This window comes from Tamandua tetradactyla, chromosome 5 (assembly GCF_023851605.1).
Source record: "Tamandua tetradactyla isolate mTamTet1 chromosome 5, mTamTet1.pri, whole genome shotgun sequence".
NCBI classification, from domain to species: Eukaryota; Metazoa; Chordata; class Mammalia; order Pilosa; family Myrmecophagidae; genus Tamandua; species Tamandua tetradactyla.
Genome location: NC_135331.1, coordinates 173,099,254 through 173,114,968, shown reverse-complemented (window position 1 = coordinate 173,114,968; position 15,715 = coordinate 173,099,254). Strand labels below are relative to the sequence as shown.

The following is a 15,715-nucleotide window of genomic DNA, read 5'->3' as shown; positions in this document are numbered from 1 at the left end:
TATTTAAGAAAAAGTTTTTTAAGTAATAAAAAAAATTTAAGGGGTACACCAAAAAAAAAGAGTTGACCTTGAACATCAGAGGACTGTGAGTAATGAGTCAGGGTATGTGTCTCTTATACTCCACTTTATTCCTGGTTTCTGGCACAGTGCCTAGATGTAGTGGGCACATTGACAGTAAATATCTGTCAATGCCTATGTTGTTGAGGAAACATAGGCAGTTATTTCAGTGTTGGAATTTAGTGGTGCTCTTCTAGCCCAGAAAGAAAGAGCTGAGATTGAGAGAAGAGACATCTCTCTGGTAATAAAAAAGTAAAGGTTTTGACATGTTCTAATAATACTGCAAATTAAGAAAATGTTAGCCGCTTAAGAATGGAGGCTTTTATGGAACAGAATGGAGGCTTTTTATGCAAAAATTCTCTAAAAATAAAGTACTATTATCTGGTTAAAGAGATGTTGTTTACAGATTCTATAGCTATTGGGATATTCAAAGTTCATTCCATCTGACTGATTCAAGCATTCAACAAATATTCTTGCACACACATTAATTATGAATTATTTTATAGATATATTAAATACTCATGAGGTTTTCTCTGATATTTAGCTGTACTTTTCTGCCCCTATTGGTGTTACCTGAAAATAATTGCACTGCATTCTTTTCTTTTTAAGTTCTATTTCTTAGAGAACATAATCAGTCAGTGGCAGGGTGCAGAGAGAAACTAAAAGGAGGCACAGAAAGATGAGGACAGGGATCAAGAAAAGTGAAAATAGGAAGAAAGGGAAAAGGATTACAGGGGTCTCCGAAATGAAAACAAACCTCTGTAGAAAGGAAAGAGAATGGAGGAGGAGGCTAAAAAGAGAAGGGAAGATGAAAGTTAAGTGCTTTCCTACTGTCATTTCTTACCTTCCTTTTCCCCCAAAAGCACCACACTGCACACTTGGTAAATACTCAAGAAAAGTCCGATTAATGAATGTACAAAAGAAAAATTAAGGGCATAGTCAGTGGTATGCTGGCAAGTATTCAACAATAACCTTTTGTGAAGGAAGTCATTTGTCAATTTCTGTTGCATAAATACACCCTCAGTGGCCAATTTCAAATTACTAATTTGTGTTCCCTGGATGTGGAATTGGGAAGAAATGTAAGTAATAGCTCAGCTATCCATATCCAATAGTCTTAGCCCCAAAAGCATAGATAATATGTGAATATGCTAAAAATACTTAGGAATAATGAGTTTTTAATATTTATTACTTTTGTTCTGGTTGATACCCAATTCATCAGAATTTATTAATTGGAAGTTTTAGTAAAGAGGAGTGACTTTCTATTTCTACCAATAAAATCTATAACATTTTCCATATGCATGAAATTAATAAAGACAGAGTTGTATAATATAAAAATCCCAAAACTAGTAGTTAAAAACTCCAGATTTAATAGCTTGAGGCTTTGAGCTGGTCATTTCATTTCCCTAGATTTGGGGGACATTAATACCTTATTATATCACATTACATGAAATCCTCTAACATGCTAGAGAGTTGATATATGCTACTTATTCTCAAATGATTTAGAAAAAAAAATGTGTTTATATAGAGATAGAAAGAGAAAGCAAATGTGGCAAAACCTTAATTGGTGAATCTAGGTGAAGGATATAGGAGTCTTCAAATTTTTCAAAATACAAAGGTGGGAAAAGTGAGGTCATTTATATACAGACAGCATTGTAAGCCTGAGAAATTTTCCAAAGATAAAGTACTATTATCTAGTTAAAGAGATGTTGTATACAGATACTACAGCTATTGGGATACTCAAAGTTCATTCCATCTGACTGATTCAAACATTCACCAAATATTCACTGAACATACGTGATACCCTCAATGCTGGTGGTACAGTAATGAGCAAGACCTGGCCTCTAATCTCAGGGGACTTGCCATCCAGTGGGAGGGACACACAAGGAAATAGACAATTGCAATTTGATGGGATAAACTACAATAGAATTAAGTAGAGGATACTTTGGAGACACATGAGAGGAACATCTCAGCCAGGCCTGTGTGATCAAGAGACACTTTCCCAAGGAATGTAAGATGAGAACCTAAGGTCTAAATGGTAGGAATTAGACCGGCCGGGAGTGGGGGAACCACTAATAGAGGTGGCTAACATTTTATTATTATTGTTTGTGTGCTGAACGATGTCCTAATTACTCTCCATGCTCACTGAGCCTCACAGCAGGGTGATGGAACAGGTTCTTCGTACCTCTGTTGTGAAACCTTATATGGAATAGTCCCAAAGCAAGGCTGACTATGGCCTATTGCCTGTTCAGAAGAACTTCCAAGTTGTGAGCTAAAGTTGCTATGTGTGGGAGTTGGGGTTTATGTGGACTTGCAATAAAAAGGAATAAAAGATCTTCTTAAACCATGTAGATGATAGGGAGCTATATAAAGGGTTTTAAGCCTAGAGGCGACTTGGTCAAATTTCCGTTTGAAAAGACAACCCTGGTAGCCATTCTTATGCCAATCAGCACATAAGAATCTGTGTTATGACTAGTGATACTCAAAACCGATGTTATTTCCATTACCTACTCTAAAATCTTTTAGAAGGGAAAGTCAATTCTCGAATTTGGTGGGGTTTCCATGATTCTAATCAGTTTTAATTATAGATGGTGTTGTTAATTTGAAAAATACTTTGTAACTATAAAAACACTACCTTTCTATAAAATGATTACCTTTCATCATTATTTATTCATGGTAATTATTATTAATTATTAATATTATCAATATTTTCTCCTCTTATTTGTTTCAAACCACCCAAATGGCCCCTTCTACCTGCTCCTCCATGGAAAACTTTTTCCTCTTTTATTCTTCTTTTTCACTTCCCCCATCCTTGAGGTTTCTGTACTATGGGTGGAGTTACGTGATTTTGTCTGCTTCTATCAACCAATAAACAAATATATATTCAGTCTCCCAGGTGAGCATCCAAAGCTTTATGAGTAGCCTTGTCATCATGAGGCCATGTTCTTTGGAGTCAGATAATTCTGGATTTAAATCCCCCTTCTGCATTCACCAGCTACATGCCCTTTAACAAGTAATCTGTTCATCTCTCTGCTCCTCCATCTCCATCAGAAAAATAAAATGGATTGTATTTCTCAGGGCAATTGTACTGCATGAGATAATAAATGTGAAGGAAGGCAGCAGATCCTGCTGCACAGTAAATGTAGCTCCTGCATGCCTTGTAAAGCTGTTGCCCAGGTCAGATAAGCTAATGCTCATGAGAGTTATGATTTCCTTGGAATAATTCTGCCATATCAATTCAGCCATTTTTAATGAACTTTGGCTGCTATTGTTTCTGCTGTTGTCATTACTGTTACCAGAGGCTGCAGTAACCAGTCTACAAGTCTTCAAACAGCACTTGAACACGTCTTTACTATCATCATTTTTGAATCCCTTCATTTCTTTGTTTCGGTTTGGTAATCATTTATTTCTTTGCTTTAGAGCTGCTTTGGAAATCAGCCAGATGTCTCTACAAATTGTCATTTCTGGCCACGTACTCTGTTATTTAGATACTCTGCTTTGTTCTGCTAAGATACCGTGTCTGTTAAAGCTTTAGTAGTTTGTAGAAACTATAATTGTGGTGTTCTTGGCATGCAAAAGGAAAGACACTGAAAGATGGAGGGCTGAAATGTCATTGTAGGTCTTCTACCTTTTTTTATTTAAAAAAATTATATTTAAAAAGAACATTAATTTTATATAAATTGTCTATTACCAATATGACTGCTCTGATGAAATATTATTAAACCATCCATTCAAACTGTCATAACACAAGGAAAGGGACTTGTGTTAACACAAGTTGTCATAACACAAGGAAATTTCTACTCAATTTAACTGCATGGTCCATAAGGATTAAGAGCTGAGTGACTTCTCCTTGGCTTGTATTCCTGGACCAAGAGCAACCACTCCCAGCTTTTAAGACTTCAGCCTGACAGACTCTCAAGTATTTCATGATGTTGTTGAAAATCAAGGCAGTATCTTGAAGGTTAAATTTTCCAAGGATCTTCGCTGTTTCCTGAGCAAGGTTTATTCAGGGGCTTCCATGATACTGTTTCCAGCATCTAGTCTGAGACTGTTACAAAACAGAAGGAGATTTTACTTATCTTATGGAGACATTTACTTGTCTTATAGAGATCCTCACTGGAAACTATATTTGACCTCCTCAATTCCCCAGAATTCCCAAAGACATCTCAGCCACACAAGATCAGTATTGACTTTTTTCTTTTTTTGTAATTTTGTCATCTTGCTTTAAGCAGACACTATGGCCTTAGCATTCTAATATTTAATATGAGCTTCCATTAAAAGTTATTAATACTTAAAACTGGGCTTATATTTTTCACAATCCAATTACACTATTAATGAGAACTGCATTTATTTTATTCTCTTTTTCTTTAAAGTGTATTGCAAGAATTAATTTTCCCAGACTTCTGAATATATTAATAATGCCTCATCTTTGTAAAGTGCTGAACTGTTCATAAAGTTCTATCCTATAGTATCTTTACTCAGTGCTCCTGTCATAACCATCCTGTGAGACAGATGCTATCTCCATCTTACAGATGAGGACCCCACAATTCAGAAAGCTTCCATCCCTGATATGAACCAAAATGTGAATCAAGGTCCCTTGACTCCCAATCCAGTAGTCTTTGCACGTTACTATGAACAGCTCAGTCGTATTAGTTGAAGTCTTAAATCAAAACTCGGGTTCTAAACAAAATTAAAAATAAATAAATAAAGATTTAAAAAACCCTGGGTTCTTCTCCTACACACAGAGGTGCTTTGGAGGGTATAATGGGGCCATCCCCAATTGGAGGAGGCAGTGTAAGGATCTAGGCCGCCCTGCCAACAAAAGGCTGGAGAAATTAGGTCTTTCAGGCACAGACAAGCTATCCTGGCAGTACCATTCTATCCCACAGAGCAATATCTGTGCATATCATAAAGGGAGAGTCCCTGGGTGCAGTATAGTAGCCTCTGAGACCCAAAGAAGCATCAGTGGTGATAGGAAAAATAATGAACCCATTTTCAATCAGAGCCAATATCTGAATGTATGCCAGGTGACATGTGCTTTATAGTAGGAAGCTTGAAAGCCTTGTTGTGATATTCTTCTAAGTCTTGAATTACTTTCATGTCCTCAGACACTTGTTTCTTCTTTTTCCTGCCTGCTAACTCTTGAGAAAAGTTCAACCACAAGGTCACTTCATAACTTCATTCTCCACCTAAATGTGGCAGATGTCTCCCAAGTTTTATCTACAAGTGTGGCCATCAACGTTTGGTCCTGTAATCATCTATACATGGGCCTGATCCCATTCTTGCCTCACCAGTGGGAAATGCCTCAGAGTATCCAGGGCATTCTGTCCCACCCCCACCCCAAGGACACCCACCCACCAGGATGTACCCTCCTCAGGGAGGTATCACAGAACCTGGGACCCCTGTGGGAAAAACTAGGGAAGACCTCCCGGTCCAGGGAAGAAGCTGATAGCATCACAGAGATGAGAGGGAAGGAACACGAAGGGCAGGGAAGACACCGACTGCAGGCTGGAGGACATGTGAAGTGGGAAGTAAGAAGGAAGGAAGCAGACAACCCAAGCTGAGATCTCACAAGGAGGGGCCTCTGGCTTTCAAGAGGGAAGAGGTCAGACTTTATCTGGTAAGCCACTGAAAACAGATGAGGGGCAAACTAACTTACATTAGGAAGATTAATCAGGTAGTACACAGTCACTGGAAATGAATAGGGAGAACATATAAAATGATTAAGGAATAAAGAGGGCACTGAGTGTCTGGATAGGACAAGGAAAGAAGAAATAACGGACAAATAGTGTATTGACCTTGGTGACCAAAGAGTGGGAAAAAAAAAGGGAATGACTAAAGTTTTTTGACTTTTTTCTGGTATTATTCACCCCAGTGTAAAAATACAAATGTAAGAATAATGCAGACCTTTTGAACTGGAATCTCTGAGGGCAGTGGCAGGTGGGTGCCTTCTAAAGACAGCAAGCTCACCGTAGAGAACCACTGGTCTATGTAGAAAAGCAGACAGATTCTGGGCTGAGGGCCTCTCAGTTAGCTCTCTAATCCTTCTCAGTCGGTCAGTAGGATTAGCTCATTGCTAGGAGATGGTGGTGGCATACGCAGAAGGAGAGAGCAGCAACCACTAGTCAAACACATCTGGAACAATGAAATGCCTGGATAAAGGAGTTCAGTTGAGCTTGGGGGAATGACTGTGGATAGGGACATCAGACTTTACGGAGAACTGAGAACTCATCTAGAGAAGAAGAATGGATGAGTTGTAGCTAAACATAGACAGGCAGCCCCGTGGGCTGGTGAGAGAGATGGAAATATTGTGCAGTTTCATGTAGGACAGGATGGAAACACCCTTTGGGTGGCACAGGGGGCCACACAACTGCCCCAGCCTCCCCCTAAGCTCCTCCTCAGCATGAGGCTGGTGGCCCTAGGTAAAGCCATAGAGCAAACACATTTTACCTTGTCTTTCCCCATTTTTCTCATTTGTGTCTGACCCTCCTCAGCCATTATTACCTTTATTCTCTCATACTATGCCACTGTCAAGGCATATTAAATTAATTAACACTAAGATAGAAATGACACATAGCCCCTTAGATTAGTTAGGCAAGTTAATGAACCTTTGTATAATGATTTAACTTGTAGAAACTATATTTCATTCTGAGTATACCACAGTTAAGTGAGGAGGTCAGATATTGTCCCCATTTTAGAGATAAGGAAAGAAAGGTCCTCAAGATTACCTAGCTACTAAGGAGAAGACTTCATTGGGGAACTTGAACACGGTTTTCTTTCTGCCATTCTTTTCTGCATCTTGCTGCAATATTTGCATTTGAGTCCTATGATAAAGGCATGTAGCTCTGAGGAGCTCCATATCAACATGGAGAAAGGGGATTGATGACTTCAGACAGCAGAGTCCTGAATCACCTCCTTTAGATTATTGCTTTTGCCTCATGTTGTCTGCCAGTTGTATAGTCTCAGGCAAGTTAGACAGAATTCTCTGAGCTTCAGTTTACCCATCTATAAAATGGAAATAACTATTAAATACTTCATAGAGCTTTTCTGAGAGTTTCCAGAAATACTACCTGGCACAATGTCCTTGCCACATAATAGATGCTCAATAAGCTTCATTTTCTTTTCCTTTTCTCTTCCCCATTTCATATAAGGCAAGGCAGGCTAGGTCAGAAACCCTAGGCTCACCCCAGTCCCTGAAAATACCCTTCTTATTACCTGTCTTTATTTCTGTTTTCTTTTGTTTTTTCTTACCTTTCCTCTCTACCCCTCAATCCCTGTGTCCAGCCACACCAGTTTCTTTCACTTCCCAAACTAGCCAAGCATTTTCCTTCCTTAGTCCCATGGCACTTACTGAGTCCTCTGTCTGAAGTCCGCTTTGCCCTACTCTGACCTCCTTCCTCCTTTTCCTCCTGATGTCAGAAAGAAGGAGTAGGTCCCCCGATTGTACTTTCTCCTCCCTCCTGTGCTTTACCTTTGTAACATCATTGCAGTTTGTAAGTAGGTAAGATCATATATTTACTCACTTAGTGTCTACCTTCTCCACTACACACAGGCACCCATGGACAGGAGGCACCTCTGCTTAATTTACCACTCTCCATAGCACCCAGCACAGAATCTGGCACATCAGGGATGCTCCATAAACATTTGCCAGCTGTCTATTAGATGAATGCTGCTATTATCTCTCTCTCTTGGGATATTCTCCTGCAGCCTCCTGACCAAATCATGTACTACATTCTAGAAGATAGTCTTCCCATGGAGCCCACATTCTTGCCCTTTTCCTTAATTTTCTTTCCCCATCATTTATTTCTACATTATCAGGAATTGCATTCATTGGATTGTGTTCTCTGGTTGTTTCATGTATTATCTAATGTATTAAATTCTCTAATCACCTTATCAGTTTTGCAATGGCTGAAAGTCTCAGGATCTTTTTCTATGGAATCCCCCATAAGCCTAGTATTATAACTGGAAAGGTTATCAATACTTAAAAAATTCTTGATGAATGAATGAATAGATCATCAACCAATCTTTTTTGCACAGAGAAAACCTTCTCATAGCAAAAACAAGAGTTATATTGCAGCATAACTATGTGTTGCTGTAGTTTCTCTTAGTTACTCTTTTGAGTTTCAATAAGAAGCAAACTATCTTATCTTGAAAGGGGGATTGGATTTATTTTGAATAAGAAAGGCTGAATTGGGAGCTTGCATCCCCTCCCCCCCACACACACACACACAATTTAATGGGAACACTAGATAAAACCCTGCATTCCTCAGCTGGCCTTATTTCAGGTATAAAAGTGCAAAGCTTCAACGCAGTGTCCTTTTGTGATGTTAGAATAACTGGATATTACCAAACACGTTTAAATTCACTGAGAACCAGGAGAGATCATATAGCAAGGGCATCCAGTCTGAGCATGTTTCCAGAGTCCAGGATTGGGCAGCAGAGATGAAGGAAAACATCAGGTTCCTATAGAGCCACTGTTCTCAAACAGATAAGCTCAGTAAGTAAAGAAATAGCTTTTGATCTTGCCCCTTCCTCCATGCACAATTAAAGAAAACAAAGCTACCCAAGTTAGATACGTCACCGTTATGCCGAAAATGATGTTACTGAACTGGGATTTCAGTCCCTACATTTGCTCTCTTCTTTTGAGACAGAGCTTTCAGTTTACTGGTCCCCTGCTGGGAAACCAAGTTACTCATTTCACCGATGTTCTTTAACTCTGAATGATTTAACAGCAGCACCAGCAGCAAAAGATAAATGTGTATATATATATATATATATATATATATATATATATATATATATATATATATATATATATATATACATACATATATATACACATATATTTATACAAATATACACAAATATAAATGCATCATGTCTCTCTATATATTATATACATATATATATGCATTTTTTAAATTTACTTTGCCAATTAGTAGATTCTGCTACTGCTACTTGCTTCTGCCTAGTAGCAGCTGTCTAGTTATTTGATCTTATAACACAGGCCAGGAGAAGAAAGGTAAGTTTTGTGAAATATCTGTTACATCATGGAAGCTGTCAAGGTTGGGGTCTGTTCTTGGTGTAGCATCATTTCATCCCCTCTGTTCCCTCTACTTGTTGGCTTTGTGAGAACCAAGAGTCTATAAGAGATGACTGCTGATGAGTTCCCTTTTTGCCCACCTCTCCAGGCTGCAAAAGTCCTGAAGGTTGATGGAGGGCCATGCTATTCAAACAGCAGGTGTGGCTGAGACAGAAACTCCTGGTGCTGGGAAGCCTTGCTGTTGGGAGTCTCCTGTATCTAGTTGCCAGAGTTGGGAGCTTGGATAGGTAGGTGATTAAACACATGCTTATGCCCGTGTGACTTCAAGTGTCTTTTGATTTAAACCTCCATAGGACATAATTTTAGATCTGTCCATTTGTTTTCTTCCTTCAAAGTTCCCAAGAGGTATGCTCTTCTGCAGTATTGATTTTGATTTATTGAGCTTTTAAAAGAAAGAGATCCAAGTTGCTCAAACCAAGGTGTTTGTCAAGATCCATTTGTATTCTGGGTGCACTGACACTTGTTTTCAGAGAAGGGATAAAGCTATGTACAGTGAAAATGTCATTTATGAGAACTCATTGTGTGAATCTGGTGTTGACCTCTAGCCATAGCAAAATAGTGATGATGAATTCTGTATCTTCATTTTTAAATTTATGAGTGGCCAATTAATGTGCTACCAGGAGAGTTAAAATTACATATGAGCCTGTAAAGAAGCTCATCAAGTTTGGAATCCATCACCCTGGAAAGATGGCTACAGGCTTGGGGAGTTTTAACTATGTTAATTAGCTCTAGTTTTCAGGAGCTGAATGTACCAGACAAGGAGGCTGTAGTTCAGAGTAATTGCCCATCGAAAATCCATGGAGAGAAAATCACATAGCGAGAGTCTGGCTTGTTGAAGTCCCATCAATATCAGCTGGCTTCACATTGAATGCCTCTAGACTGTGCTAGATCCAGTGTGATTGGAAAATGCAGAGAAGTTAATTCCTGAAATGTGAAGCTGCTTTCTTTGTCCTTTCAATTTAATCCCTTGCACTGGAAAGACTGAATATGTTCTCCATGAATCAATTCCTATTCTCCCTGAAAATACAGCTACACATTAAAGTGAAAATATTCTCCTTCCAGTTTTCCTTTTCCTTCCAAAATTTAAATTAATCTTCATATCATATGACTCACATATTCCACAAAGAATATAGTAGTGGTCCTTGTTTCCCTCAGCCAGTGTCAGCTTGACTCATGAACTGAACCCCTTTGATGCTCTGCAAATAAAATTTCCTGAATAATCTTTCCACTTATTAGTGGTTACCAGTAGAAATGGTATAATTGAGAGCTTATGACTGACTCATGTAGTTTCTTAAAGTAGCACTTAAGTATTAATGAAAAGCCTTGAAGTTGTACCATTTCCTATGTCCATGATAGATCTTTTAGATCAAATCTTCTTCTCAGTATCTTTAATTAGCTTCTAATTACTAGTTTTTTGTTGAGTTATTGATCTAACAATCATTAAAGTGTTATTATTTAATTTTTATTTGGTTGATGATTCCTCTTATTTGTATCCCTGTGCCTGGTCTCTAATCTGAAGCTTTTATAAGAAAGTGCTTTGCCTGGTGGGCATTCTCAACACCCCTCTTCAAGCAGATTATGTCTGAAATGGGCATGTACTTATATATGTCAGTTATAACTGAATGTTACAGTATATCCTTTTGTAACTAAAGAGCCCCTCTCTGAGTAACAGGCCAAACTCAATTACTTCTAAGATCCTTTCCAGTGCTACAATTTTATTCATTTTGATCTTGGTCCTATGCCCATAATATATTCTACTGGGAAGTGTGAAATAATATATTTCCTCCTAAATTGAATTAGGGAGGCTCATTTATGATGCAGGATATGAGCTCCTGGGATAGGATGTGGAAAGAGGAAGAAAGCTAAAAAAAAAAAAAAAAAAAAAGGGAAACTGCCCTTTCCAGAGATAAGGAAATTTCATTCTACCTCAAACAGGGCAGAGACCCTCTGTATTAACTTCTCTCAACCAGAGTTCTTAAAGAGAATTAAGTCCTACAGAAGAGGAATTGAGTGACTAGTTCCCAGTTCTCCTACGAACAATAAAAAGCTTCATTCATAAGAGAGAAGCCTATTCATTACATTTAGTGGAGGCCTGAGAGAATTTGGGCTTACTTCTCAACCAGAACCCAAAAAAGAGATGAAAGATGAAGTTTTGATATCCCAATGTCACAATTAAAAACATCTTTGATCAAGTGTTGATCATTTTATATCTTCTAACTACAGCCTTAGCATACTAATTGTATAACAAATGAATAAAAACAAAATTTGTTTCTCTAAGATTTTAACTGTTATATAATTATCTCATTATTATTTTATAGTTTTTTGTATTTCCACAATGAGCCTGAATTATTTTTAAAATCTTAAATCATAAAAAACAAACACCACAAAAAAGTAAGTATATGTTTGTATTTTATCTTAAGCATTGTGATTGAAGTTGATTAAACAGCCCAAGCCTTCTCCCCCTAGTTTCACAGAACAGCCTTCATATGACCTTGAGGTTGTTCTCATGTCCTTTTAATCACAAACATTACAGAAGACAAGAAAGATCCAGAAAGGTCTCTTGGAAAAAGAGACCTCATCACCTCAGAGAGACATAAATTCCAAATTATTAGGCGAGCTGGAAGCTTCAGTTGGAGGAACTGATTTAATAGCCATTTTGTACTAATGTTCCCCCTTTTACCTAGAAGACTAAGATGCCTTCCCCGATCACCTTAGGGAAATTATAATGAGTTCTGGTTCTGTTTCAGACCATACCTTTAGTGTATAATAGCCAAGCCAAATTCAAGTCCAGCATCATTGTGACTACTACCACATTTTCCTCTGTCAGAGAAAAGCTTCAGTGGTTGTTCATTAATTAGTGGAACACAGAGGTCCAAATGCTCCTTTCCTGGCTCCATGCCTCGGTCTCCGTCCTTCAGACACAAGCCCTGATTTCTGTGGGCTTGGCAATGAGGATCTGAGGTTTCTGGCCCCTTTAAAGTCTTGCTGATTTCTGGTCCCTGGTGTGGCTGGTGATATACAGTACTTGCTGACAGCAAGTGAGTTTGTTCCTACATTCAGTAAAGTGAAAACATTATCTGATCTCTTTAGCTAGAAAGAAGAGAGGCAGAAGAAATATCATACCCTCCAGCTGTCCCTAATCCAAGGGCAGAAATTCCCACAGTGAAAAGCTCAGCAAATGCCAAGATTGGAACTTTGCAAGTTGATGATGCAAGTAGCCAAGGACAGACATTGGGGTCTATTTTCAGATTGTATCACAAAGACTTTTAGGAGTGCTATGAACGCTGCTGTACTGCAAGAATATAATATCCCAGGAAGCCCAAAAGCCATGGCCTCCTTGCTGCCCTTCAGTTTCCCAGCTGAAGATTATAATCTTCTGCCTTTCATGTTTTCTAAACGATGTTAACTGTTGAACTGTTAAAAAGCCATTAATATGGCTGGTGTCACTTGTCTATCCTGTACGGAGAACAAAAGTACATGCCGTAGTCAATTAAGTGCTTGGGGAATAAAAATCTGAAGGAGCACTAAATAAAAAATCCCATCAGTTATGCATGCTCCATTTAATACAGGGTTGCTTAAAATAAAATTTCTCAAACATGTGTTCATTATGGATTGTAGCAGGCTGGAAACCAGTGGTTTTATTTCTGGGTTTAAAATCGTTGTCTGGCTGGGGAACCAGAAACATGAGAAATTAGTTGCAGTAAGCATCTTAAAGTATCTGTTTTTCACAGGCTGCAACCCATCTGCCCCGTGGAAAGCCGGTTCGGAGCCCGCAGTCAGGTGGAATTCCCGCTCCGCGCGCTGCAGTTCAAGCGTGGCCTGCTGCACGAGTTCCGGAAGGGCAACACGTCCAGGGATCAGGTCCGCCTTCATGACCTGGTCCAGCAGCTCCCCAAGGCCATCATCATTGGGGTGAGAAAAGGAGGCACTAGGGCCCTGCTTGAGATGCTGAATCTCCACCCAGCAGTGGTCAAAGCCTCTCAAGAAATCCACTTTTTTGACAATGACGAGAACTATGCCAAGGGCATTGAGTGGTATCGGAAAAAGATGCCTTTTTCCTACCCTCAGCAAATCACAATTGAGAAGAGCCCAGCATATTTTATCACAGAAGAGGTTCCTGAAAGGATTTACAAAATGAACTCATCCATCAAGCTGTTGATCATTGTCAGGGAGCCAACCACAAGAGCTATTTCTGATTACACTCAGGTGCTAGAGGGAAAGGAGAGGAAGAACAAAACTTACTACAAGTTTGAGAAGCTGGCAATAGACCCTAATACCTGCGAAGTAAACACGAAGTACAAAGCAGTCAGAACCAGCGTCTACACCAAACATCTGGAAAGATGGTTGAAATATTTTCCGATTGAGCAGTTTCACATTGTCGATGGAGACCGCCTCATCACGGAACCTCTGCCAGAACTACAGCTCGTGGAGAAGTTCCTAAATCTTCCTCCAAGGATAAGCCAGTACAATTTATATTTCAATGCGACCAGAGGGTTTTACTGCTTGCGATTTAACATTATCTTTAATAAGTGCCTGGCGGGCAGCAAAGGGCGCATTCATCCAGAGGTGGACCCCTCTGTCATTACCAAATTGCGCAAATTCTTTCATCCTTTTAATCAAAAATTTTACCAGATCACTGGAAGGACATTGAACTGGCCATAAAATAATATGCCATACAACACCATGTGTTGTGCCTGGAGACACAGCGTCCCCTTCTAGATGAAAATATGCACTTTCCCTACACCCAGCTATCCAAGTCATTTTTCCATGTATACTTGTACATATGCAGTGTGTGACCAAATATAAGATTAGTTCTTTTTCTACTGAAAACTTACAGAAAAATTGCTCTCCGCATAGTTGCATCTTTTAAGCTATTTGCAAGAGAAGAGGTGGTGATATTGGGGAAAAGTGACTTCAGCTATTCTCAAAGAGTTAGTCTTCCTTTGACTCAGAGTTTGTTACCAGCCATTTTCTTAGATTTAAGCCAAAAGATTAATGTGTGAAAATGTACTAGTGGCTGTGAAGCTTCAGGAAGTAAAGGGTTCCAGTTATGCATTTTTTTCTAAGGGAAAGCAGGCACTTTAATTCACATGCTGAATTGGTGCCAGGAGAACAGAAAGTGCTATTTTCTTATTATTTAAAAGAATGTCTTCTCTCATAAAATTGACATTGTCCCAAAGTCCCCGTGGTGAGTTTGCACTATTGTTTTCTCCTATGGACCATGGTGTCACTTGTAGCATGTCCATCGCACATTGGAAAGTCAGGTCCTTTTACTTCCATGTTGTATGTCAACACAGAGAAATGTCATGTACATACTGTATAATGTTGTAAATACTGGTTTCACACTAAGTAATTCTATTTTGTAAACTGAATATGGCTATTTAATTTATTGTGAAGATTAAATTTATTGTGGTATTTAAAAATGGAATGGATTAAAATTACTCTATGTGCAACTTTTTTTCTTCTCATTTTGTTTTGCATGCCCCCTGCTGGCTCCCCAAATCAAAGCTGTTTATGTGTATTTGGGAGCACTTGGAAATTGGTGATTCTCCATTGGATTTCTGTACCCTTGAGAAAATGTATTTATGAAGTGTGGCTGAATATATTAAAAAGAAAATCTCAACCATCTGGAAATCTAGTATAATAGCCACCTCAAACACCACTAGGACTGCTCTGCTACAACTTTGTGACAACTAATTTACTGGCAGTCACCACTCTGCCAGAAGAGAGACTAGGAATACTTTAACAAAATCAAGGCATACAAGAATGACAGTTTTATTTGAACCTCTAATCAGAGTCAGACCAGTAGGTAGATTAAATAAAATAAGATTAGAAATCTTGTGCAGCCTCTGTGCTGCTGCTACTACAAAATATAAATACAAAGCTTTTTCAGGACTCTCTCTTTTAGATGATACTATATCAGCTCTGCTCAGAAATGACCCAACGGCATACAGTGTTTTTATTACAAACATAAACATATGACTCATATTTCCATCTAGAGGAATTAATTCTAAATTAGGTGTCTTGCTGACATCAAACACACTATTAGAGTTAAATATAATTTGGAAAAACATGGAAGAGGTGTAAACAAAAGCAAGGTGGATTTCTCACAGTTTCTTATCCAATAAAAGATATTGGAGGGAGTTCTGTTCAATATCACATTGAGAGTCCCTAAAGAAATCAGTGAATTGCAATGAATTCCCCTTGGATTGTAATAAGTGTTGATTTTCTCCATGATCTGTTTATCCCGTCCAGTGATTTGATGGCGAGCTTTTCTAAATAAATGGCCCTTTCCCCTCTGGTGTCAGTAGATGTGCCTTCTCACGGCATGGCCTGGGTAATCGTCCATGCTTCTTCAATTAGCAGTGATGCTGTTCTCTCAGCACGAACCATGTGTGACTCTGACAGACACTGGCAGCCTGGCTTCTTCCACACTCGGATGATTCTGTATTGAGCATCTCAGGTCTAAATGCTAATCTCTTCTCCCCTGAGCCAGGAAGGAATTCAAAGGTAAGGAATCTGGTGCCGCATTTCCCAGTGCTTGACTCTGAGCTAACC

General features: G+C 38.8%; 1 protein-coding gene across 6 annotated transcripts in view; it reads left to right on the top strand.

Moving 5' to 3' along the window:
• HS3ST5 (heparan sulfate-glucosamine 3-sulfotransferase 5) overlaps positions 1 to 14,599 on the top strand; it is a 229,267-nt gene extending 214,668 nt beyond the window's left edge. For all 6 annotated transcript variants that reach the window (XM_077162707.1, XM_077162705.1, XM_077162706.1 and 3 more), the window contains 2 exons: positions 9,246 to 9,384; positions 12,889 to 14,599. In XM_077162707.1, coding sequence (XP_077018822.1) covers positions 9,278 to 9,384; positions 12,889 to 13,819 — 1,038 coding nt within the window. In that variant the 5' untranslated portion in view covers positions 9,246 to 9,277 and the 3' untranslated portion in view covers positions 13,820 to 14,599. The remainder of the gene's footprint in view (positions 1 to 9,245; positions 9,385 to 12,888) is intronic.
• The last annotated feature ends 1,116 nt before the right edge of the window (positions 14,600 to 15,715 follow it).